Source organism: Cygnus atratus, chromosome 1, assembly GCF_013377495.2.
Source record: "Cygnus atratus isolate AKBS03 ecotype Queensland, Australia chromosome 1, CAtr_DNAZoo_HiC_assembly, whole genome shotgun sequence".
Classification (NCBI taxonomy): Eukaryota; Metazoa; Chordata; class Aves; order Anseriformes; family Anatidae; genus Cygnus; species Cygnus atratus.
The window spans coordinates 45827197-45855127 of record NC_066362.1 but is presented as its reverse complement, the minus strand read 5'-3'; the positions used below and the strand labels follow the sequence as shown (position 1 = coordinate 45855127).

General features: G+C 35.7%; 1 protein-coding gene across 3 annotated transcripts in view; it reads right to left on the bottom strand.

The window, feature by feature from the left end:
- ANKS1B (ankyrin repeat and sterile alpha motif domain containing 1B) overlaps nucleotides 1-27931 on the bottom strand; it is a 439810-nt gene that overhangs the window by 321423 nt on the left and 90456 nt on the right. For all 3 annotated transcript variants that reach the window (XM_035551795.2, XM_035551794.2, XM_050708106.1), the window contains one exon: nucleotides 7533-7673. In XM_035551795.2, the coding sequence (XP_035407688.1) occupies nucleotides 7533-7673 (141 nt within the window). The remainder of the gene's footprint in view (nucleotides 1-7532; nucleotides 7674-27931) is intronic.

Sequence of the window (27931 nt, the reverse complement as noted above, 5' to 3'; positions counted from 1 at the left end):
TAGCTTCTTACCTAATTTCCTTGTTCATCTCTTATATATCCAGAACTGTTTTGGGGATTGTAAACATAATTGTAACATAATAATTATTATTGTCAGGCCTTCTGTAGAATCAACTTTAAACTGCTTTTATCGGGGAAATACATATGATGTAGGAAAATTACTCCATTTGGCAATATAAATTCCTCTCCGTTAGAAACAACTTTTTAAAATGACAATAAAAAGAAGTACAGACAGATGTGATAATCTTCTTGAAGCAGGACGTGAAATACACAATATTATTAACTAATGCATCAAACTCCAAACTCTAAGTATTCCTATCATAGCATACACTGAAACAGTATTAGAGTTTATCATCTAGAAATGTAGTCTAGAGTCTACTTTCTCTTCCCTCCTTCCAAATGAGGAAAATTTACTTCCACAGGAAAAGCCTGGGACAACGTTGCTAGAGTTCTTACTTCTAGCAATTTATGAGTTGTATAAGCAGAGTATGTAGATCATTTACTTAAAAGTAAATGTGGAGGTTTCTCAGAAGTTCATTGGTACTGAAAAGGTGAAAATCTGACCTTATGCTAGCAATTCAGTCCTTCTTTAAACTTTCTTCATCTGTATGTTTTTTGTAAATAGCCATGCTTCTGGTAACTGGTAGCATGATTTGTGTTTAAGGCTCTTAAATCAAAGCTCATTTTTTTTCCATAGCAACTGCACTACTCTCTTTACTGATATTACTTTTATGTTGTAACAGTTATACACATGTGGTGTTCCTGGCTGGCTCTCATGTCAAACATAGGGAATAACTGTCAGGGTTTTTAAGTTATACATATGACATTTAATTCAAGACAAAGTGCACTCATGCTGATCCAGCAGCTTCCTAAATGGGACATAGCTAAACCTACTTTATCCCACAATTATTTTATACCACAATTAGGAAAAAACGCTGGCATGGCTGTCAAGATTAAGGTGTGCAGACCACTTGCTTTAAACTGATAATATTGGTGTGATCACACAGGGCTCTGCACCACCCATCTCTCTGACATGCCAGACAGCCCTGTATTTATCTCTGTACATCAAGCCCTAACAAGTTCTGTTGCTCAGCAGACAAATAAGCAGAGCACACTATCCATAAAAAGAGAAAATGGAATGGAAACTACAGAATTTAATACATTTGGAGTCTGATGTTTTATTCCAAAGAAAATGTGGGTACATATGTATGTGGATACTGATAGAATTTGTAAAACAAACATATTAGGAGCTGAATAGTAAACTAACCTACACCACATAATAGAAGATTAAGACCAAGAAATAATGCTATTAATGGAAAAAAAGGAATGCTCTACATATACTTAATATATTTCTTACCACTCCCTTACCTTGCACCCTTTAACCAATTAATAAATCGATTAAATGTCCTTGCCAAACTGTTGAAATTGCTTCCTACTACTTTCCCAAAACCTATGTTCCAGTGAGAGGAGCTATCCTTTGCTCAATATTTAAGTTGCTGTCATAAGAAGACTTTATGGGAAAAACAGCTAAGCTATTGCAGTACCTTTACCTCCATATCTGAACAGTTTAACGGCTATTTCACATATAAATATAATGAGACTGCAGAAGGTAAGGTTCTGCCTTCACCACAAGGTAAGAATGAGAGCCAGTACACTAATATTTAGTATTTTTCATAGCCCAGTACCCACTGTTACCAGTGTTGTCCCTGTACTTTGGTACCACATAACACCATTACAAAGACACAAACACAGTTTTTCACAAATCCTATCTGCTCTTTCAGCACACAGCATTGGGAGTATTCAAGAAAAGATCCTGTGGTGGAGTACTCTGTCTATACAAATAATAGCCAAGACGTGCATCTATAAAAGCAGATGAAATGTTTACACACTTACATAGAGAACCTATATATGAAGTGCATGGAAAACAATCTAGTACATCAATAGGAGTACCTTCTTGGTCTTACACTTCTTTTCTGCTATAACAGGCCAAATAACAACCACATTTCAGCTTCTAGTTTATGTATTTTATCCGTTTCATCAGTATCTGTCACAGACCTGAGTGCACCAATTGGCCTTACTGTCCCTGAACAGCCTCATCTGGGGCCCTTTCCCATACCTGAGTCCATGGGCCCAGGAGCCCCATTTCAGCTCAGCCATGGGCCCTCAGTTCCTGTCTCAGAAAAGCTGCAGGAGTGCCAGTCTCTAATTTTGCCACAGCTGTGCCACATCTGTGTCTGCCCAACGACACTGTTGATCTGGACTCCGACTTGCAGACTGACTTCGCAGCTAGACTTCAGACCTGCCTCATCACCGTGATCTGGCCCTGGTTCCTGATTAACCTCATGAGACCTGATCCTGACCCCAACAGACGGACTGACCTTCTGGCTTCTCAGACCTGCCTCAGCACTCTAAACTTGTTGGATGTGCTTGCCCTAGGGCCACCCCTAGCTGCCCCTTCAGCTTGACCCGCTCCCTCACTGGGTTAAGGTGGTGAGGCCCTGCCTGGCAAGGACCAGCCCTGCTACCTGAGGGCTGACCCCATGGTTCCTTGGCACTCAGACACCCAGGGAGTCGCCAGACCTCGGTGCACCCCAATGACATCCCCATACTGAATAAAGCAGTGTATTCCAATCACACAAAACTGTAGTTTTCATGCCATTTTGTCTTTTTTACTAGTGCGCACTGAATGTTTCTCTGTTAAGGGGTAGAACTTGGTATAGCTCTTCTATGCACGTCCAACAAAATACAGGCTTTGCTTGGGCTAGGGTAGAGCTTAGGCCCAGCTCTTTTACCACAGCACACCTCCAAGTTCTTGTATGGTCTTTTTCTGAATGTTAGTTTACAATAAAATAAGATAGACCAAAATGTCATTGAACACTTGTGAACTATCTAGATAGAAATACAGTATCTAAATAGAAGCACACTGCCTTCCCTAGGATTTTGTGATCCTTCCTGCCCTGAGAAAAGGCCTCACACACCTAGTGGATGAGGTTACTACCAGAATACAGTGGAAACAGGTTTGGGGAATTTGTTTAATTTTTATTTTTAAACGAGGCTGTTAGGATCGTGTGTCTTGCAAAAAGTACTAAAGGAATTAGAGCACTCACAGTAGATATGATCAAGTTCCATCTTTTTTTCTGTTTTAGAGATTCACATCCACAGCCCTTATCTATTATTACAGGCTGTTCTGATATAGGGATATTTACAAGCCTTCTACTATGCTGAAAAAAGTTTTATATGAGTTGAAATTCAACCAGATGAGAAAGTAGCATCCAAAAATGACCATAACTCTGTAGTCTTCTGCTTATCTATGTAAACTCCATGAAAACTTTCATACGCATTGAAAAGGAGCAGATTAGGATGAGAAACATTGAAATTCAGACTGGGAAAAATGAGTTGAAGGTTGTATTTCAGAGGAGTCAGTCTCCCACTCCAACCATGGGAGCGTGACAGGTTAAAAATATGACCTGTGACACGTTAGCTCAGAAACTAAAACGTCTGACTGCTACCAAGGAGGTAGCTGTGTTTCTACAGTTATATTGTAGCTATCACTATAATTAATTAACAAGCTGCAGACAATGTGGTGGTACAGTCTTACAATATATGACTAGCAGTCTCAGCAGGTTTGTAGTCAAGGTCAGTTACTGTGCTGAAGCATCTGCTCCTACTTCACTACTATCATTACCTGTTCTGTGATCATTCCTTCAAGAGCATAAATAAAGCTGTAGAATCAACCCAGATATCTGCTGAACTCTGTCCCAACAGCCTGTGTTTCTTCGGAGATCCTCATAACTACCCACACATATATTAGACTGATTGTGCTATTTCTACCTCTAAACTTTCCTATTATATATTTAGCTCAATTACCACTCTCTTCATGAAATCTTCCTCATTTAGATGGTCAATAACAATGTCAAAACATTGCTTCCAGCTTTTATATGATTATCAGGCACTGCTCAAAACTATTTTTTTAAGGATCATATCTCAGTTTTCTTTCCGGTACTCACCTAGAACATAGTGAGATCTCTCCAGCTAAACATTATACCTTGTCACATAGCTCCTACTTCTGTTGCTAGTCTGAGAGAAAACTGTATAGGAAATATATTCTTTTATTCCAGCTCTTGGATGGGAGGAAATGTTCATTAGTTTCATATTTTTATGTTGGTTAAGACATGCAAACGTAAAAAGTGTTAAAAATCTTGGTAGTTACTGCAGAAAGACTTTACAAGAACTGGAGATCCATGGGAGAGGTGTTAATACTATCATACCACTTATAAAAGTTTAGTTTCAGTTTAACAGCTGTGTCACTGCAAAGTAAACTGCTTCCAACAAAGCCTGGAATGCTAGAATATTAGAGTGGAGGTTTACATGCTTTAACATTGTCAAAGTTGTTTTTATTCTATTTGCTTATCTTAAAGATTATTTGAAATTTCTGAATCTGTAGGAAATAGTTACTCAATTATGTAGGTTGAACAAGGGATTTTCTTTTGTACTGACTGACAGTTAGAGAATATATAATCTGGAATTTCCTAAGAAAGGTTCTTTCAGATATAAAATACCCATTTGTGGAAGTCAATATTTTCACAAAAATGCATGTAACAATTTTACCAAGGATGGAATTTCTGTTCAAAGAGAAAGATTAATTTCAGAAAAAAAAAAAAAAAAGAAGAAAAAAAAAACAGCAGCCACACACAGTAACATAAATCATAAACTACAAGTGGAATTCGCAGCCTGCTAAAATAAGAAGAGGTATTTAAATTTCAGTCTCCCAGAATCCAGCTGGCTATCCTTGCTGTCTGGCTTTTGATTATTTTGGGGGTGGATGAAGCTGTTTGTCAACTCCATTCTGATGTAGAATTGAGGAATTTCTAAAACACTGAAATTTTTACAAGACGTAAAGCTTTTCCATCATTCTCTTCCAGAACTTTACCAATTGTGAGACTGCAAAAGAGAGGTGCTTATGCCACTTCTGAGAATACCTGTATTACTATTATGTTAGGTTTTAAAACAATTTACACAGAACTTTCTCTAATAGCCCTTTTTAAAAATGACACTTCTCAGCACTGTATGGACAGAAATTACATACATATCATATCTCCAGCCAAGCCTTTTTTCATAACTACCATAAAGAAATCAAGGAGATATTTGATCTCGAATGTCAAGGAGATAACTGTTCTTCTATTTGGCATAATGAATACTGTTAACTCATAAGGTCATAGATGGATACTGTCATAATGTCACCTAAAATTCACATTCATTTTACCATTTTACAAATCAAGGATCAATTTTGTTTGGTTTCCTTCAATGTGAAAATACAGTATAATTACGTAACTGTAAAATCTATTTTTAACTGGAAGAGAACTGGAAAAATGAACTTGTAGAGTAATTCACAGGGCCTTTTGACTATTTAGTGCTCCTAAATAAAGTATGGATTTGAAGACATACAGCCAATTACGTTTTTTTATTTCTTCATGATAAAATCTGAATTTTTTTGACATGGTAGTGTCCTGACCTGAGTATCAAAAATACATTTTTGTACTTTTACCTAAAACATACTGTTGTAGATTTTATCCATCATATTATTTTCAGGCTAATTCAACATATTCATTATAAAGTCATTATAAACACTGAAATAAAAAAGTTTGTGTTCTTGATCCCTTTGAACATGATACTCTCTGCTGCATTCTGAATTGAATGCAGAAGATCCCACTGAATAGTCTAGAAAACTGCACACCTTTTCAGCTGAATTCACTGGCTTGTAATTTTGAGGCTTCTCACTAGTTATCTTCTTTCCTTTCTTGCATAAGAAAGAAAATCAAATAATAATAAAAAAATAATATTTCCATCTTCAATTTTTATGGAGAGAAATGAGCTAGAAACAAAGTATGTCATTTCATGAAAGAGCAGAGATTAAATATACTCTTTTTTGTATCCATAATTAAAAATGTTGTTAGTTCTCAGAGCAAGAAAGTTATTGTGAACTTGAATTTAAAAGTTAAATAAAAAGAATCAAACTAATTCAGCAGTGACTACCTTACAATATACATCCTTCTTGAAATTAATCTCTCTTTATGAAAAGGAAAGAGCCAACCAAGCTAACTTTATTCTATTATTCAAATGCTTTCCTCAATTCTATAACACTCTTTAAATATATCAAATATATATATATTAAAAAGAAACTAGGAAAACAAAATGTTCTTTAAAATCAGGAAATCACTCCAAAATGGTACACATGTTCATCATAGAAAGTTTAACAATAATTATGACAAAGCTAATACATACTTAGAGAAGAAAAGTTTCATTTAAGAAATATTTTTTTGAAACAAATTCTTCAAAATAAGGAATTAGGAATTACTGGGCTCCTATTGTTAATCAGGGTGACTCCAATAGCTCTATACCTTGCCAAATGTCTAAAATGACAGATAGTTTGAAGTAGAAAACAGCTACTGAAAACAGAAAGGAGTACAAAAACTGCTTATAAAAAGATAGGGCAGTGCTCATTGTTATTCAAGTACATTAGTTGTCATATCCTGTTTCCATTGACTGCAGTGGAAGCTTTAGCATTGACTTCAAACAGGTGCAAGTCGCATGAGACTAAGGGGAATAAAACGTACAGTCATGGTATGAAAGCAACAGTGTATAAAGTGTGGTGAGACAGGATATGTAATTCCAATCTGGTACACAAGAATCTGACAAAGTTCTTTAAATGCAGTGCCAAGTAAGGATGCAACTGAAAAAACAGACATTTCTAAACAGAAGTTTGGCAGGCCTCCATTCAATGCTACAAGAAAAGCTCAGGAAAGATGTAACAGAAATTAGAACACTAAACTATAGCAGAGGGAGAGAACAAGGGAGACCCAGAAGCAGCCATAAGCATCATCCTGTTCTGTAGCAGTACAATACCGTTTGTTTAGGACACAGCTGTTGGCATGCATTGGTGGATACTGCAAACTGGTCTACTCTGAGCTGTTGAGACTTAGACCCAAGTATGTTGCCCATTTTTATTTATTCTTCTCTGTAATATCATGAGCATTCAAAAATGTTAGGGGACTTTTTTTTTTTTTAAACTTACATAATCTTCAAAGAGAAGACTTAGGCTATACTCTTACATCAGTAGAGCTACGCATGATGACCTTAATTAATTCTATAAAGAAAGTAGCTGAAATATCATTATATTAATTAGAAGCTGGTCAAAAATAGAGTGTTTATCCCAAAGGAAACTGTGGACCGCAAAATGTCTTTCCCAATTGAATCATAAGAGAAAGCTATACAACATAAAAACTGTCTAAAATGAGAGTAATAAACATCAAACTGTGTCGATATTAAACTCAGCTGTATAAGTGTTACAACAGGAAAACTGAAACTCAACATTTCATTTTAAAACTGGATTTTAAGGTTAAAATGAAGACTGAAGGCAACAATTTTGAAGTGAATAAAGCAAGTCTATAAACAACTGTAAGAGATAAGGCACAGAAGAGATTAAGCAGTTATTCTGTAGTTATTAAGCTTTAGGATGAATAGGTAAACATATACCTGTGCAAGCATGGGAAATCCAAGGTTTCTGCATCCATTACAAGGTGTCAGTGCTTCCCATATACCTGAAGGACCACAAGTGTTTTCACCTGCATCGTCTTCTTCCTCCTCTCTTGTTGATAAACATGTTGAAGCAGGCCTCTGTGCATAAAGAAACAGTACTTTCAAATTAAACATAGTGATACATTGCAAAGAACCATTTTACTTAATGAAATGAGCTTAAAAGATTCCCATTTATAAATGTCAAAAGATAACCTCCTATTTTAATACATAGCAATTACTCAATCATTATTCTGTTGTATGAAAATCACACTTTCTCAAGATGGTGCGTGTTGAGCTACCTGCAATTATACTTTAAATATGAGTGAATATAATAATATACATTAAAAATGTGTATTTATTTTCTTCATTATCAGGTATTTGGCAATTTCTACTTCATTTTAAATTAAAATTAAGTTGAGGACAGCCTGGAGAGAATAAAAACTAACATTAAAAAAAAAAATTACTATCTTCTAGAGGGAAATAATAGCTGAGAGGATCTAGTTTCAACAGTCATCTGTTGTGTTCAGAAGACAAAAACATTTGCCTGGATAAGTCCAAGTTTTTTTCAGGAAAAAAAAAATAAAATAAAAAAAAAAAGTTAAATTCAGTCAAAGTAATGAGGTTTCTTTTTTTTTTTTTTTTTTTTTTCCCCTGACATTTACCAATAGCAGACACATTAGCTTATTATGTTGGCAAAAATATATATATTTTAAAATGTATTTTTTCACTGACTAGAAGGGCTGAAGGGTACTAGAAAATGCTATTAATTTGTGAGTGTTAAGGTTTCTATATTGGCCTCAGTTAGAAAGGAATAATGCTAGCTTTGCTTAAACTGGTATTCTGTCTTTCTAATGACAGCTGGAAGCAGAAAAAGTGGACACTTCCCATTTATTTATGTTCTTTTGCTACACAGGATAGTTCACTCCTACTAAATGAATCGCAATAGCAACTTCTGTTGATTTCAGGAGAAAAAGGAGGAGAGTTAAACCAGTTACAAATGATTTTTTAAATCTCATGTTAAAAAAATCATGACAATAAAAAATTTCAAGTTTTACTCACAACTGAATTTTATGCCACAGATAATTATTTTGTCTATATTTAAACTGGAATTTGTAATAGCTGTTCCAGCCTGCTTGACATTTGTTTGTGCAGCCTACCTGATATTCAGATGCCAAGTTCTATCTCTAAGAATGCGTGCTTATCTTAAACAAGCTTTCAGAAGTGGCTGGATTTTTGTCTGACCAACATAATACTGTTTGAGACAATGGCTGACCACATCTATTAATGTGGTGGTAACATAGGCTCTAAAGCACTGTTATGAGGCCCACAAGTAAAAAAAAAAAAAAAAAAAAAAACCACCACCACTTAACTGCAGATTATTTTAGCCAATAGAATATAGAAATATGTGGAGTGTGGGGTATGCTGCAAGAAAGGGCATGTAGAGGTGAAGGAAATGTAGGGGGGAAAGGAAGAGCAGAAACAACAGCAGTTCTGAAGATGAATACAAGCTGATGGATATGAGTAAGCGAAGCAAAGGCACTGCAAAAGCAAATACTATAAAACTGTATACCATCTGAGGGCCATTTAACCTTTGACTCCTGTGCTAACATATTATACGCATATGTGGTCGGTATACCATTACCTTAAGCAGAATAAATATTTCTAAATTCTATGCCAGCTCACTCACATGGATGAGAAACACGACACATCCATCTCCACTAGTCTGATTCCCCTCACTTAGGAAATGGTTGTTCCCTTGTTGCAGACTCCTTGAATCTAGCCATATCTTCTAAAGTTAGGTGGATTTATTTACTTCTTATTTTAAAAGTCAATTTCTAAACCATTCTTAGCATGATATTTTATGAGGTTATTTTGACAGTCAAGTGGTACCACAGAATGTGTTGCCGTAGCAACCAGTATTCTTACAGGGACTATTAAAAGGATTGGGTTAACTCTGCACGGTGTCGGTCGTGAAGGACTATTACTGCTCTGCATTTGCATAGACAAAGGAAGCAGACTATGAGTCTTTCCCATCTATTTATGATGCCATCTTCCATGGTGTTTGCCCTATGTTTGTATTTTAAATCTCAGAATTGCTGGATCACAGAATAAAGTGCTTCTTGCCCCCTGGAGCAAAAAGCAAAGAACTGCAGCAGTGCTAGGTACAGGAAAGCCTGTAACACACATCTTAAAAGCCAATCTAAGTGGATAAAGACGAAGGACACAGAAAAAAATTATACTCAATTCACTTTCCAAAGGCAAAAAATAAACACAAAATCAGAGATATTTCTTAACACAATCAAAGGAGGATGGATAATGAAATTCAATACATTTGAATCATTCAAGGGAGAACATATGAGTTTTTAGCTATTACAGAATCAGAGTAGAAAATCATTATAGCAAAAATATTATTGAGCAACAAAAAGTAAACAAGCAGAATGAGTGAGAGTTGTATTATTTACACTGATGCTATGTATATAGAGAAAGAACGGAGATCACAGAAATTGAAATTAATGCTGTCAATATGGATGAAAAGTGGGAAATATTATGTAGTCAGATCTCCTGGGCATCAAAAATAATAATAAAAAAGCAGCAGATGTCAAAATTCATTTGAGATGTTTGGAATACATTGACTAGTACTCTGATGCCATGAGACAATCCAGTTTATGACATGATACTGGCTAATTTAAAGAGAACTGAAGAGTAGGGATGGCTCTTTGTATACTGAATGACTGTTTTCTGTCTTCTTCTGCTACAGGTAAAGCACTAAAAAGGAAGGATTAGGACAAATGTATATGAAGGACCAAGAAACAGTTACCACTATCAGCTTTCTCACCCTTCCCTGCTGCTAGAAGCCCCATTCTTCCCAAACAACAGGCAAAAAGGGCTTGGTAGGAGTTGCTGCAAGGAAGGACAGCAGCATTTGCAAAGAAGGGAAGGAGGCTGCATGAGAGAAAGGGGAGTCAGAAGTCCCCCAAATGCGACAGACTGGGTTTGCATACACTAGGGAGACGGAGACACCTGGGGGAGGCATATGAGATAGAGAAAGATCTATAATCCGTCCACGGACCTCAGACTGTCACACAAGCCCATAAAAACCCCAATCCAGACCACCCAGTTTTCTACTATCCTCTCCCAGCCTTCATTCCTTTCTCAGAACTCCCTCGTTTTTCTGTTATGTTGTAAATTTAATTTTGCCTCCTCAGAGATACTTTGGACATGAAAATCTAATTTTGTGTGCGCTGCTGGGAAGCCTTGAAATAGCCCTGTGGGGAGAGGTTTAGTGAAATTGAGGTTATTTATGCCCACTTCTCAGGAAAAAAAAAATGAAATAAATAGAAAGAGATTTCTGTCACCTGAAGAAAAACAGACACAATTACAAACCTTTTATAATACCTGTTCTGACTTGGAAAAGAAACAGAAAATGTAGTTAGAAAATGCCACTTAGATCATAGTTGCTCAATTAACTGAATTTGACATTATGAAATGGTGATGTCAACATAACCTGTAATACTAAGCTTCCAAAAAGCCAACTCTGTGCAAACTACAAGAGGCATGAATATAAATATCACATATCCTCAAACAAAACAGATAGAAAATCTTAAAAGATATTAGATATCATATGTAAAAAGGAGTAATTGATAGTGAACCACAAGGCTGATACAAAATAAAACATTTAATAAAAAACAGCTATATTGTTATTAGAACATTGAAATAAGTATTAAAATTACTTAAAGCAGTAGCAGACTACTGCTAATAAAATAAACAGAATAATAAAATAAATAATTTTCTGTGTATGTAAAAGAGAAAGTATAAGAATATAGCAGTAAGAGAGTAGTAAGATCTACAATTAGAGGCAAGTTTTCCTCAGACTTCACTGGGTCTGACGCATCACTTCTAATTCTCATATCTGATGAGTATTTAGATAATGTCTTTGAAAATTTAGGCATGGAAGTCTTCTTCTTTATGTCTCCATCTACATAAATGGCAGAATTTTCCCTGTAGGAAACTTTACACTGAAGGATATTTTATTCTGTAAAACAGCTATTTGTTCTTCCAGTAGGTTTGTGTACATCAGCTTGGCTATCACAATAACCTGACACCTCCCTCCTGATCTGAGAACAAGCTAATATTTAGCAACAGACAGGATAGTGAGTACAGATGGAAAAAATAATAATAATTAAAAATACATATATAAATAAAAACAGAGAAAGTCTTTTCCATCCTTAAAAGTCAACACAAAAAGAAAAAGAGAGCACCTTCAGTCTTAACTATTACTTAAAACTACCATGTTCACAGCTTAAAAAGCGTTACGCCATGTATAAAACATACATAAAGTTTTGGCATTCCTTTTTACAGATGACAATTGCCTACTATATGACCTTATTATCTAGACAAGTCTTTTCTATGAATACAGTTAAATCAAATGAAACCTCTCATCTTCCTTTTCTTCCCCGTTTTTTTGATTTTTTAATGAAAACTGGACTGCTTTCTACCTTAAAATTTGTACCAGTCAGTGGTAGGCAAATGTGATTAAATCCCCTGGTTTCAGGATAGAGAAGAGACTTTCCTGTAGTCTCTAAAACCAAACATCAAAAGCTTTCTTTACCTGTTGTATCTCTGTTTCAGCATAACTATCATCTGGCTGCTGTGGTACTGCAAATACCCTTTCTGCCAGTACCAACCAGAAGAGAACAGCATCAGCAAAACAGTTAGGGATATAAAATAACAGGACATACCATTTGGTATTGCACCATAGACACTAACGTTAACATTTTGTTTATTTTGCAGCATATTGCATAGTAAGAAAAATACGCTCTTTGAAATGGAGCAGCAAGGACAAAATCAATTCTTCTTCTGGAAGGCAATCTCTTTCTGCTTATAGAAGGCAGAAAGCAACCAGACATTTGGTAATCTAAATGCTACCACTTAGTCTGGAACAATTAATTCAATGGCAGTTTTCTTTGGAAGAAGTGACTTGACAGCATAGGACCATGCAAATATTTCTTATGATCCTAACCACTGTGAGACAGAGGCATGCTTCTGCCTCTCCTTCATCTGGCCCAAAGGTTATGTAATAATGTTGTGAAATGAAGATGAAAACACTGCAGTTCTTTTTCTGATAGTCTAAATTTATGTTATACTGAGTGAGGAACTCAAAGAGGGAATCTGTTTCTAACTGTCCATTATAAATTGGGTTGAGCAGGCTGCTCTGTTGCTACTGCTCCCGTGGCCAGAAGGCTCCCCATGCTCGTTTGCTGATGCCCAGGCCATGACCAGGGAATAGCTTGCTGGCTGTGGAAGGGAAAAAAGCAGCATTTGGGAATGAAATATAACACTGTCAATAACTATTTTTCCACAGCAGGATCCCTGCATTAACCAAATGTACCCTTCTGGGATTCAGTAAGGATCCCAGCAGAGAGAAGCTTCATTTACAAGACACGCTATGTCTTGCAGACAGAACAATGGTGAAATGTTTTGGTAGCCTGGGCACACCTTTCCCACATTCCCCAAGGCACCCTGCTTGGTGTTTTTCTATTTGTTATCCTCATTATCTTGTCTTCCATCTTGCACTGCAAATCTGCAGCCATTCTTTCACAAATACGTTCCTATTTTATATTTCTTTCATCATAGCCTTGCTATGAGTGTGGTTAGAATTTGATTTCACTTCCTGTATTCAGCAATGGGATGACAGGAGAAGGATGGTTTTGTACTTAAGGCAGCTGAACGCTGGAGAACTGTACTGTGTCTGCCTCTGCCACCATCCCTGTGAGATGCTGAGCATGTCCCAAGTTTCTCAAACTTCAAAGACAGTTGCTAAGTTTGCGGTCTTCATTTCTTGGCTATACCAAAACCACAGAGGCAAGTTTGCAGAGATGCTGAGCTACATCAGGAATCAGCATGAGATATTCTGTGACCCTTTCCAGTGTTATATGAGACTAAGTGCTCTGAAAGAACAAGCTTTATCAGTCCTTGAAGGGAGAATCTTGACCACTGCACCACTGCACACCAGCCAAGCAGCACATGACTGCCTTTTTTGCTTGCAGTTCTGTAAAACTAAACTTTGTCTGAAGTCAACTGCTTTGAACTCAAGCACAATCATGTCTGAACCTGGAAAGAAATTACTGTAACTGGAAGTCACCACAAGGTCAGTTGATTCACAGTCATTTACTATACATAACAACAGTAAAATATTTAAAAACTTTGGACAAACATGATTAATTCACATATTTGCTGAAAAGTACATAAATGTTACTGTTATGCAGTTACTGCTGCTCAGTAAGAAAGTGCTATTGATACCCATCATGATGAGCATCCAAGAAATTAATCATTCAAGGGAAGTGTTCCTTCCCCTCTATTCAGCATTGTTTATATACTAACAAAAAGGTCAATCTTGGCTAATTGATTTTTCACTACAGGTGAAAGCTTCTGAAGTGAATGTTGTAATATACGTATAGATGAAGTAGTATTCATATGAAGATTACCACATTCAGTTCAAAGTAGATTAAGATTTTCAAATGGCAGAAAATTCAAGAATTCAGTAAACTGAAAAAATGAGAATGGATCACCAAATGCTTTTAGAAATTATATTTTAGCTATAATAAGCAGGTATTATTTAAGAATAAAGTAGTATATAAAGCCTATAGAATCTTTTTTTTTTTTTGGTATCTTTGGAAGCATAACTGCATTTGTTTTTCAGTGGGAAATTAACTGCAAAAGGCATAAGCTACTTGAAGCTGCAATATGCATGTTCCTGATTCATAAATGAATTTAAAACATCATTCTTTTAAACTAGTTAGAATTGCTTAAAAGCTAAATCTTTCATTTGAGCTACTTGCTTAATCTATAGATTAAACTAATCTATGTATTGTTTAATCTATGGATTAAACTAGTTGTCTTTAACATATGAACATACAGGCATTTTCACATCTTATCTTCTCCACCCTAATCCTCCATCTCCTCCATCCTGTCCTGTGGGACAGGACTGAATTGCCTTCCAAACTAATTTCTTCCTCCTAACATTAGGTAAAACAAATTGAAACTGTCTTTTAAGCATTTGCCTGACTTTGAGCATGTACCTAATACTTGTAAATCATACTATCTGCACGGTTAATACCAAGTATCAATACCAAGTATTTGGTATTGATTGCTATTGATACTTGGTATTGATACTTGGCATTAACTGAAAATAACTGATTTGATATTACCTAATATCAAAGCACTTCAAGAGCTTCGCTTGGCCATGGAAAAAGAATTTATCGCTTTGAAGAATAAAGCCCCAAGGGGGAATTCAGTCCAGCAAGCCATATAGTCTGCAATGACACTCTGTGCAACAGAAATGCATTTCTAAGGATGCCTTCCCATCCCACAGGCATAGGAGGTTTGACCTAAGTTGGTATGTAGAATGGGCATACACAGATGTAGGCTATGCAAAAATGCATGAATTTGGCAACTTTTTTTGAGTCTTAAGCATTAAGCACATGAATAGTTCCAATTAAGTTAATGGGATTTCTCATGTTAATGACAGGCTTATGTGTCTCCCTGTATCAAGGACTGTGTTTATATGCACATGACTCATTCCAAAATGTGACTCACTGTGAAAAATTCATGTATCAGTTGAGAAAAACTGACAATGAAAGGTACAGGAGCCTGCAGAAAAGCAAAATAGACCATTAATATTTTCAGAAATATTAAATAGAAATAAAAGCTTAAGCATGTTTACTTTTCATAAAGAATAAAAATGTAATTCAAAGCAAAGACCAGCATTTTTTGCTTTAAATGTCACAGAAAGTAAAGAAAATACTGCTTGGAGAATAACTACAGAGGCATCTCTGTATTCAACATCCCTATACTATCTGAATGTTATCATATAACATTTGAAAAACTCAGTGCAATGTAATTGCAAAGCAAATCAGCTGTAAACCATGTATTTTTCTTTTTTTAAAGTTGTGAAAGAGAAGGTGGGTAAGTGGGTGGCAGAATGATGAAACTTATAGAAAATACATTATTTGTCATGAAATAGAGCAGAAGGAACAGAAATTAAAGTAGGGGAAAAATCAGGTGGTAACTGAGTAGGCAGAAGTCACCACTTTATTACTCCTCCAGTGCAGTTTTTTATTTAGCATACATATTCTCAGTAAAAGTGTGTTACTGAAAATGCAGTTATTATTCCATTAAGATGCTGTTGGTTTAATGAAGGACATAAGAGAAAACCATACCTGAGCAGACAAAGCCATTCTAAAGAGGAATTATATACAGCACTGAGTCATCTATCTGAAGATGAATGCTGGTTAAGAGCAGCTAATCAAAAAGACCTTAAAGAATATTTGTACTAGATTATCTTTAGATCCATTAGTAACAAATTGCCAGCAGTTTCTCATATTGTACCTAAATGCTAAATACAATATAAAAACAATACAGTAGAATAACTAAAAATCAGCTGGATGACGCCACTTGACAGTCAAGTCAGTGGGCTACAAAAGTTGAAGGCCTAACTGGAAAAGATCAGTCAAACAGTAATCCACCTTTTGATCTCAGTAAAATGTACAAGGGCTCAGACTCTCCTACAGGTGAAAAAAAGGATTACACAGATATATACACACACACACACCATAAGAGATGCTGAATAGCACATCAACTATCTCTTGTCAGCGACGATGTTGACCAGCACTGTCAACAATTCTCTGTGCAGCCTGACTTACGCAGAGTCCAGCTAAATCCTGTCTCCCACTCCTACTCTTTCTTAATTCAAAAGATATGTGGAAGCAGAATTCAAAATCGTCTTCACTAGGAAGGCAAAGGTTTTGCTATGGATGGCAAGAAAAACTACCGGCATGAAGCTCACATACTGCAAGCTGCTGCTTCTTCCTGTCTTGTATAATTAAAATAGTCATTTCATTGCAGTTATCTCACTAATGAGGACTACCAGAAGATTTAGGACATTCATTGCTCTTCCCACGCTCTCTCTTCTATACTGTTCTTTTTAGCTGTGGTATATTCAACATAGTATGGACAGACCTACCCCAACACAAGTACACCCTTACTTTGTTTTCCAGACATACTCCTCGGTAACTTAAGAGCTAATACTTAAATTCTTTCTTTAGCCAATGATCATACAATGTCTTGAAAGTACCATTAAAAAAAAAAAAAAAAGGTAATCATGTCAGTGTGACATGCCTTCACCTACAACTCCTACGCAATACTACTTCTTATGAAGTATCTATGACTAAATCAGTAATATGGTAAAATTATTGAGATTCCTTAAAGGAAACACCATTCTGGACAGAGAAAAGGGCAGGGTAGTAAATATTCCAAAACCTGTAAGGAATCAACTACTGATAATTAAAAGAAAGTTCAGCATGGGAATAAAACATTATTACATTTTAATATGATTTGTGTCTAAGATTGGCTGGCAGTGCTGAGGGTGCTTCTTTGCGGGCTTTAATAGTTCATATTCCAAAGATATTGGGCAAAGTACCAATATCAACAGAAATAATAACAGTAGTATTAATAGAAACTGCTCAATTTCAAATAACTACTGAAGCAAATAAAAATGAAGAGCCTCTTCCGAGATTTTCCCTCATGGCACTAAACTGAGGCTTATAATAATATTAGGAAGGACAGATAACAAGAGAAAAGAAAACAGATTATCAAAAATGGTATAAATCATTCAACTCTTACATCCTTCTGGAAAAGCAGAGAAAGCAATGTAAAAACATATGTGTGTATGGCCAAGTAACCCTAGTTTCTGCTTCTAATCTCAGTGCAAAAAGTTATACCACTGAACTCAGACTAGGATTTTGGTATATAGGAAAGTTAGAGAAAGACTAAGGAGTGCATTTATAGTACATTGTTGATCTACACTAATTCCATGGGCAAACATTTCTAATGCATTGTAAAAATCATGCAGTTGCCCCTCAACTCTGAATTACTCCTGATCACATACTTTAGGGAGGTGTAAGAATCTGGTCCAATGTACTTTTCTGTCATTCTTTTTCTATTTGCTGAGCTTATTCACAGGGACTAAAAAAATCTATCAACAGAATGTAATGAAACTCTATGTCATGAGTGGTCAGCTACTTCAAGATTTAAGGACAAACATACTTAATCTCTTTTTATGTGTCAAGGAGAAAATGAATGTGTTTTTTGCAAGCAGGATGGGAAAAAAAGGAAAGAAATTAAGCAAGTAGTACAAAAATGTCCATTTGCCCAAATGTTCTAATTTCATCTACTAAATATTTTTTAAAGAAAACATTCTTTTTGTGTTATCTTATCGTGGGATTTTGCCCTCTGAAGTATGGCAAAATAGTGACCATTCATATTACTCGTATCCTTTTCTCTCTTATTAAGAAGAAGGGAACAAGGGAAACTGGGACTGCTACTGCTAAGAAAGTACCTGCTTATTCAACTTCAAAAGAATCATAGAATATGATACAGTGAAACAATACATTGGTATTTATCTCCATCCCTTAATGGATCCTGTAGGGACCCACGTAGCTTTAATGGATTTGTACACTCCATCTTCTGTTTAGACCATAAGGACAAAACTTCTATGCTGTTCCCCTCACAACAGAAAACATATGAGAGACATACCCATATGGTTTTCACTCTTCTCATGCATTTCCTATCAGATGGTAATCATCAGGCTTTATTCATCTGCCAGTTCCAAACTTAATGAGTTTATTCTTATACTAATGGAGCAAACATGAAATCAATGTTGATTTCAGGTATATACAAAAGGCATTTAAGAATTTTATCATTTTTTCTCTACTATTTGTCTCCTGTTGTATAGTAGAACACTCATTTATTCTCACGTATTAAAACACACAACCAAACCTGCACTGGTTTGGTTGACAACAGAGGGAAAGTTCTAGAAATATTACAGAAAAACTTACCAATGTAACATGCAGAAAAATCAAATGCTAAAAAGTTCTAAAATTATTTACTTTTTGTTTTAAGTTTGTGGGATAGAAAAGAGTACATTTGAAAGCTTTCATAGAATGATAGAATCACTTAGGTTGGAAAAGACCTCTAAGACCCTCTGGTCCAACCTTTAACCTAGCACTGCCAAGTCCACCATTAAATCATATCACTAAGCTCTACATCTACATGTTTTTGGAAGACCTTCAGGGATCGTGACTTAACTGCTTCCCTGGGCAGACTGTTCCAAAACTTCACATCTTAAGTAAAGAATTTTTTCCTAACATCCTACCTAAAACTAACATTTTTTCCTAACATCCAACTTAAACCTGCCCTGGTGCAACTTCATTCTCCTTCTTTCCTTATTAACTCAGTTACCTTTGCCCTATGGTAAACACCTACATATGACTGTGAAAAATAAATCTCCTACACATTCAAGCTCATGCTTTTTAAAAACTACCAAAACTATTTTTTTCAAAGAGACTAAATATGTTTTTAGAAACTAAAAGCTAAATGTAACTATATTTTAGAGAGGTCCCTCACATTCTTTGTCAGTCTCATACTTAGTTACATAGTCTATTGCTCAAATGGATTATTAAAGTTTCACAAATATTTCTGAATCCTTACTGTTAACACTGCCCATCTACTGGATGGACATTTGGGTCTTGATTAAGTTGCCTCTACACTGAGGTCAAGTGCCATCATTGGGTACTCTGCCTCTAACTTCAATTCTAGAACATCACAACTTTCCAAGCCCTTTTTCACATCTGCGAGACCCATGAAGATGTCTCAGCTGCTGACTAGAACAGGACTAGATGTCTCTGTTTATGCAACTGATTTGAAGGATTCAGCTGCCAATAACAGGCATCCTGTGCTATTTTAGACACTGCATGGTAGCTGTTGAACCTTAATCACTGCTCCAGAAAGCATGACAGAGCCCATTTTAGCCTCATGCAAAAGACACCTTGTGTATCTGCAGCGACATGAGATACTTAATGTTTGTACAGCTGAATCGTACCTTTGGAGTTTCTACATCTGTGCTGGTGATACTCTGATTGATTAGGAAGAAAATGAATTTTAAGGAAAAAAAAAAAAAAAGGAAGATCATGTTGAAAAAAACTTTTTGTTCTCTTGTGAGGGAGAAGTTGCAAACTTCATTTTGGCTGAAGTATTGGAGAAAAGTCTGAGGAGAGGAGAAACCCATGGGAAATGGAGAGTGTGAGTCCATGACAGTTTTTTGGCAGGCCTCTAGGGAAAGCCAAGGCTTGAAGGAAATATCTTTGTTGACTGATACCAGTCATAGCAGTAATAGCTAGCAGTAATAGCAAAAGTCATCAGTCTTGTTGATGATTTATTTTTGTATGACACAAAGTCATTGAAGTTAATATTGCAAAATCACATTTCTAGATGAAAATCTCATAGCATTATCTTCTCATTGTTTTTCAGAAGTGACTGAAACTCTCTCAGAAAATCCCAAATTAAGCTGGAAACTGTAACTTAAAAATGCACACCATGTTGCTCAGTACTGCACACTCACAGGATAATGGGTACTGAGAGTATGGAAGAAAAAGAAGAGCCAAGTGTTCTGCTGCATAAACCTGGCAAGAATGCCCACAATGGAACAGGCAGCTTAAAAGTGAAAAGGAAAGGCACAAACGGGGATGAAAAAGAAGGTTCACTTAAACACTGAATAACACACACACAAAATATCTAATTAAAGCAAATATTCTTCATATTGGTAAAATGATCTCAAGATTGGTTCTGATAGTCTACAGATCCTGGGTAATCCTGCTGAGATTAGTAGATTTCTCTGGTACCCAGTTGAGTATAATGACACAGAGATTAGTCTTCAAATTACGTATGTGCGCACTACTACAGTGTATGACAGTCTCTGATCTAAAATGGTCTTTGTGAAAAAATGCAAGGATCTGCTGTGGTTAATTTAATAAACATAGCTGTCCTACAGGATTCTCAAGTAGATAAAGTAGTACAAATCATTTGCAGAACATCCCAAATTTACATACAGCTTTATAGCCATGAAAACAAACAAGCTCTTTGATCTGAAAAGCTTATATTATAATGACTTTATATGGAAAAAAATGCTACCCCCATATCTGAGATCCTTATGTAAAAGAGATTTAGCTAGAATGAAAGAGTCCACAGCAGGGCAAGCAAAGTGGTTGGTAGCACAGCAAGATTTACATACAAAATAAACTTGCAAATGCTAGGATTACTTAGTCAGGAAAATAAAAACTTTAAGAAAGAACAAGCCTGAAGTACTCCAAGTTATGGAGGATGTGCACAAACTATTTGTTCTTTTCTGCTCTGTCAGATTTTACCAGGGAAGAATAAATGCAAGTATATACTTGGGAAATAAAAGAAAATACCTATACATACCGCACACGTTCTGCAAAACATCCTGATACAGGGGTTATTGAGGTAAACACTGTGGCAGATTGGAGCAAAAGGATTAGATAAATTTACACACCAGTGCAAGGTAAACACCTAACTACATTCAGAAAGATTCATATGTCTGTAAGCTATTTTCCTGCAAGTATCTGAGTCAAGGAATTTGCCACACATATGTAATTGGGCAGACTGACTAAATATTCAGAAAACCATTATAGCAGAAAAGTAGTAGTACTTATTAATACAGATTAGATGAACTGGTGGCTTGGCAAGCACCTCCCCCTAGTTATTCTTTACTCCATGTAGTTTAAATCGTTGTCATGTTTCGGGATTTTATATTCTTAAATAAGTGCTGACTGTCTCACAGGGTATGTCTGTGCAGCACACTGGAGGATTGTCTAGCAATACTTCTACCAGAAATCACAGCAGCAGGGAGCTGCAGGCTAATTTAGTTGGCTGTGAAGCATGCCACCGGGCAAATTATTCTATGTAGAGTTCCACCCGGTTGCAGTTAGGATCCCTCCAACAAAGAAATCTTTATGATGCTGTACTGAAGCATAGCATAACTTACAGATATAGAAAATAACCTACTGTAGTTCTTTGAGTAACTGCAGAACATAGGCTAGGAAAGGATAACAAAGAAATGTCTGAACTTCCCTTGGCTAGGTAAGCTAACTAACAGAAGGGGCAAACATTTGTATGAAGTTCGTATGTTTCCCTCTGCTTCTTTACAATGACTACCTCATATTTAGATAGAATTTAGAAACCATTTTGTAAAGTACCTTATAGCAAGGTACCATACCCGATGACAGAAACTGTGGATGCTTGGTACTGGATGTCAGATTATAAATGTCTGATCAAACAAATTACAGCAACAACAGTTCTTCTCAGTGGGAAATACCACTGTGTGCATAAGAAACTGGAACTGACAGATGGTTTTCAGTTGGGTGGTAGCTTTTAAAAACAATTTATAAAGTTATATAATCTTATCTTCAGAGAGTGGGTAGACCTTTGCAACAAGGGAATCTTAATTTGTAAGGTTTATATACCCTGTGAGGGATGGCTTTCATATCTTTATTTCCAACAGAAAAAAGACTTAGCATTTGCTTGTAAAATGAGATTTGTAACCAAACTAGAACTAAGAGCTAGGGATCAACAAGACAATATCCTTTCCATGTCATAATTTGGCAATATATAAATTATCTATCACTATCATAAAAAGGGAATTAAGTAAAGTATTCCAAACACTGACCCTTGGTAAAATTATTTTTATTTTTTCTTTGACATCAAAAAGACAAAATGTGAAAATAATTATAGCTAAGATGTATTATCAAAATCAGTAATTTTTAGTATATTAAATAATTTAAAATATACCTGCTTCTCTCCATGGAGTCCCAAAAAATAAGGTCAGAATGTTTTACTATTCCATAATAAATTCCTTAATATTCCTTAATAAATAAGTAACCGAATTTGTTCTTGAATGTGTTTTTAATTTATCCTCATCAATCAGCTACATACTTCTAGCTTGCCCATCATCATCATGTGGAATTTTGTCTCACTCTCCAAATAATGCCTATATGCAAGTGTGTGATATTGTCAAAGATGCCACTTTTGATCCAAGATAGCAATCACTCAGCAATTATACTATTTCAGCACACCCGTTATTTATTTAAATGTTGTGTTAAAGAACAACACAGTATTATTGAATCCCCAAATAATCCTACTAAATTGTCTCAAAATTCTTCAACAAATTCCAGTGATTATTACTTTGCAAAATAAAAAGTAATTACTTTCAAATTTTTGTGGATGTGCTTTTCATCTAAATTAATTTTTCTTTGTATTAGATAAAAGATAAGAATAATGGACCATACATAAATTGTATTCAACTTTAATATATTCATTCTAAACTAACTTATTTCCAAAACACACAGTTCTATCATTTCAAATCTTTTAAACATAAAAAAAAATCCATAATCATAGCTTTATTGTCTTTATATAACCTCACCTTGATTTTCTGACATGGGAGCTGAAAGTGAATCTTCACTTGAATGCGTACCATCAGGGTTTCCAACAATGTTAATCTGACAAGTTTTTAAGACTATTTTTCTCATTCTGTCTGAGTGTACATAAGTATCAACTTCCCTTTTTGGATGACAGAATTAAGGATAAATTGACATTTATATTCTTGTGATGAAATTCAAATCTTTTTCCTGAGACTATACAGAACCTTTTTTCATGTTTAAATTTAAATTACTGCTGCCAGCCTTTATTATCTATTATATAACCACATTAAATTTAATCAGATGTACTGCTGCCACTTCTGAGAAATCCCTCTGTAGTGCAGCCCCTATAATCCTACATGGTTTTAGTACTTCAGTTTTATTCTGTAAGCAAAAAAATGGGGGCACCTGATAACAAGTTTCTCAGTATATACTCCAGGTAATTAAGTAGAATCTTAAAAGAACGAAAGCATTTTCTGGAATTGTATCTTCTTTAGTCTGAACTCATGTCACAAATCCAAAGATACTGCATTTCCACTTGCAAATCTATAATATAGGTTATGTATTATGCTTCTCAACACAATAGCATAAATACAAAAGCAAACATTGCAAGCAAATATGTACCACACAAGATTAAGACGACTGATCTGAAGAAAATAATTCCATTTGGAGCTTCATTTTTATTTAGTGTGTCTGGCAGAATTTTATTATTTTAAAATTAGTTCAAAATTTCTCTGCCCTTTTTTTTGTTGTTGTTGTTGTTCCTTAACTCCAACTATGGAGAATATTTGTTTATACTCACGGTGTAAGGAACACAACACTTCTCATATTCATTCTTAATTGAGGATTAGAAATATATAATCACCTTCTGAACAGAATAAGATAAACCTGATTGAGTCAATTAATAATGTTCATTAAATTATCAAAATTACAAAAGAAAAAGATTGAAATGTATTGTATCCAACATGTATATCTTGCACATATGCATATATATACATGCACATGTATGCATAGGGGAGTGCAGAAGTTCTTAATACTCTATTTTTTGTTTTGCAAACACATGCAAACAAAAAGTAGCATAACATTGGTATCTATAGGAATTTTTTCTTATGTGGACACACAAAAAAATCTCAACTTACTGACTGTTTTTAAATTAAGAAACACAATGAGTAAGTACATCATAATAAAAAAGCATATTTGTGTTTTTAATACCATGTTTAGAACAATTCATTCCCACAGGAGTACATACACAGGAACCCCAAACGTGACAAAAAATGGATAATGATGTTTGTTAGTACTCCAAGAGCAGAGGAATCTAAATCAAAGCATTTTACTTGCAGGAGCTCTGGAAGATTCCTCACAATATACACTGCAACAATCTTGTGTTTTTTTTCTTGACACTTAATTCTTCTGGATCTTTGGTTTGCAAGTTATACCCATTTAAATTTTCTTACCTGCTCTAGAATTCACAGAGATCTTTTGAATGTACACTTGACATGTAACTTCTATGTAATAAAATACCTGTAAATTTAGCCCTGAGATTTTAGTTTGTAGCTTAAATGCATGCCATGATATTCAAAAATTTTTCTTCTTATACGAACTAGAGACATTTTAAAGTAGTTTGTACTATCAACTGTGTTAAAAATGCATGATTTTAACCTAGCAATGAAAAAAGTTGGAAAACTCTTATATAAGATGGCTGCTTTTGTTCTTGAAATTACTGAGCCAGACTGCCATCTATTGGAAAATAAATACTTCTAAAATTATACTTTTTTTGAAAACTGAAACTACTATAGGTTATTGTGAAAACCTGATTTTGCTAGCAATCATACTTAAAACAGTTTAATTTTTTAAAAAGAAATTCCTAAGTTAACTGAACTGTTACAATCAAGGATTTTCCTACATCTTTTCCCATCTCATATTCTGGAAGCACAGTTCATTTTCTGATTTGCTGAACAGTCAAATCCCAGTTATTTGGAGTTAAAGTAATGCACTTCGCAAACATAGTAAAATTGTACTATGTAATATGCCAGCACTGAACAAATACATAGATAGAAAACTCTCCCAGCTCACCTGTGCAGCAGCTGTCTAGGCGTTCCATGTCTTTGCATGCACAGAGGAGCTAAAGATTATATTCAAGTCATAATGAGCAAAATGAAAAATAAGGCAGAAGGGAAATGGGAGTAAAAATCTATGAATCCAACATCAACTCCATCCAGTGTATGTGCCTTTGAGAGAAATGCTCAATTCTAACTGAAATGATGCCTAGATATATAAACGCCTTTTTGGAGCTCACTCCGAAATAGCATAATGACCCCCATTTCCAGACACAAAATTATGTTCAATCTGGCCTTTAATTTGTGGAGACAATGAACAGGGGGTTGCTGTGTGATAACTTTTACAACACTTACTTTAATGACTAGTGAAGACAGATTAAGAAAATATGGAATATTTTACATGATAGCACATCAGAAGTACATAAAAACAAAGACAGAGTTGCAAAATCAAGCACTGAAAATTGTAAAGGTTCTGGTGTAGCTTTAACTTTCTTTAGTTTATTCTTAATAATGTGCTCTTCAAATAAATACTTATTCTCATGACTTTGTACTATTTAACAAACATTCAAAGCATTCGAAGCTTTTATCCTCTGTTCTTATTCAGGAAGATAGCACGGTCCACAAACTGTTCTTCCAGAACTCCAAATTTTATCCAGTTTCCCTTTCAGCTTTTGGAATGGAATTGTGCTGTGGGGGCATTTTTACTCACGTCAACACAGAGCTGACTTGTAATTTGGAATTAAGGTGACTAAACCAAAAATTTTTATCTAGGAACCTCCTTTTCAGTTTCACCTGACATCAGAGCTGTGTAAACTCCACTTCTTATTTGACTTTAAGATACTGTAAACACGTTAACCTCTGGTTTTGTTAATGCCTTATGTCGCAAGTCATACACCTGGTCAACAGAAACATAATAAAACTTGTAGTAAAACATGTAGTCTTTTCAATGCAAAATTTGATAAAAAGCTTGTACTGAAGGTTGAAGTCCACTAATTCAAACATATCAGAAAAACATGTTGAGTAGTTGGATCACTACTCATCCAACAACTTGCCAAATGGATGACTGGATTCAACTCTGTCCTTGCCCTAAGAGAGTTCTAACACACAACTTCTTCAAAAGAAAATGTAGTATTCTATAGATGCTTTATCATTGATTAACAAACAATGCAAGACATCTGAGGCCAGAGACAGAACAGAATTACTAGTGAATATGCAGTCCTAAGTCATGCTGTCAGGATTGCACTGGTATTTTTCCAGTGGCTGTCAAATGCACAAAGAATCCTGGAGGGGATCAACTCAGACCTTTTATTTGGGAGACTGTAAATGTGATGTTAAATCCATCTTTATTCCATAGAGAGAACTGAACCCCACTTTCCCACTTTCCAGATGAAGCCTTTTATGGTCCAGTTACTGCATTAAAAAGTAAGCATCCCCAGTATCCTTGTGCAAAACAAAAACAGCGAGTTCTGCTCTTTCAAATAACAGGACAGAAGTCCAAACTGCGTACTAGATAGACAGACTTACCTTTCTTCAGTTCTGAATCAATCTAAACTTTATGAAGCCAGGGCAGTGCCACAGGTGATTTGGTCCTCTTCAAAAGAACCAGTTGTTAAAAAAAAAAAAAAAAAAAGCTAGCAAACATCCCCCATTTCCTGAAGCTTTCTCTTTCATATGCCCATGCTAGCTAACTTCAGGAGGTGGCTGCTGATGGTCCTTGTTCCAACTGACCAGGTCTTGACTCACAAGCTCCTATTACCAACAGAAGTTCCCCAGCCTTGCCCTCCTATTTCTCTGAAGAATAGCATGATGCAAAGGGAGGGATATGATGTCTCGTAGCAGCCAGTTCCTTTGGAGAATCTCTCAAGGTTCAAAAAACAACATGACAGGTTTTGGAACCTGTTCAGATCACTGGATTACAGAAGTTCAAAAGCTTGCACCAATCATTATCTCTGGAACCAACATTTGTCCAGGACATAACATCACCTGATACATTACCAATGGAGAACTGACTTCTGCACCAGCTCAGAGCTGACACTGCCTTGATTCAATCAGCAATGCCTGTTAGGGGAAAAACTGATTTGAACCTGAAGCAAGTGCTCACTTGTAAAAGAGAAAGACAACACTCTGTCCCACAGGCAGAAAGAGTCTGTGCTCCAGTGTCACCACACTCCTGTGCTGCCCCTGCTTCCAAAGGGTCTTGGCACATGCAGTAGCAATGAATGTGAGCTAAATGGATGTAGAAAACAGAGGAGTCCCCACTTACCCTACTGATATTATTTATGGAAGCTTCCCAGCAAGGAGAAAACTGAAGTCAGAAAAAAGTTGTAAGAATCTTTCTCTTCATTAATACATATCCAGGAATCTATTTATGCCTCTCCATGTCTATATATGTTTCTACTTATCTCTTTCTCTCTGTATATCTACATTCTTATATATAAATACCCATTTAGGTTTCTTCAGTTATCGCCCTTCATTCCACCCTTCACAACCACCTTGCTTGTTGGTTCTGCCCCCAGAATAGTTGGCAACGTTAACCTTTGCACCAGAGCTAAACACTTCTCTTCATTTCAGTGCTTTTTCCCGACGATGCCTGGATGGCTCCTTACAGAGCCTGTGGGTTTTCATATCACCCATGCAATACACAGGGAGTCTGTACACCAAGGGAAGGCAGCACTTGCCCAAACTATAAGACCGAATGTCAAACTGGGGATAACAAAGTTTCTGGATACTAGGCAGCCAGGCAGCAACTGAACAGACTTAGTAACCTTAAAATACTTTTAAAAATGAAATGGATCTTTTAGATCAAACAGCAAAATCTCACATCAAAGCAGAGTTCTTTCCATATATAAGCCTGTGTAGTTGGGTCTACTCTAGGGGAAAACATGCTCTGGAGTGTGTACAATCACCCTGATTCTAGTTTTCTTTGAAAGAAAAGCTTGTTTCGCTAGTAGGAAAGAGACAGAATATGCTT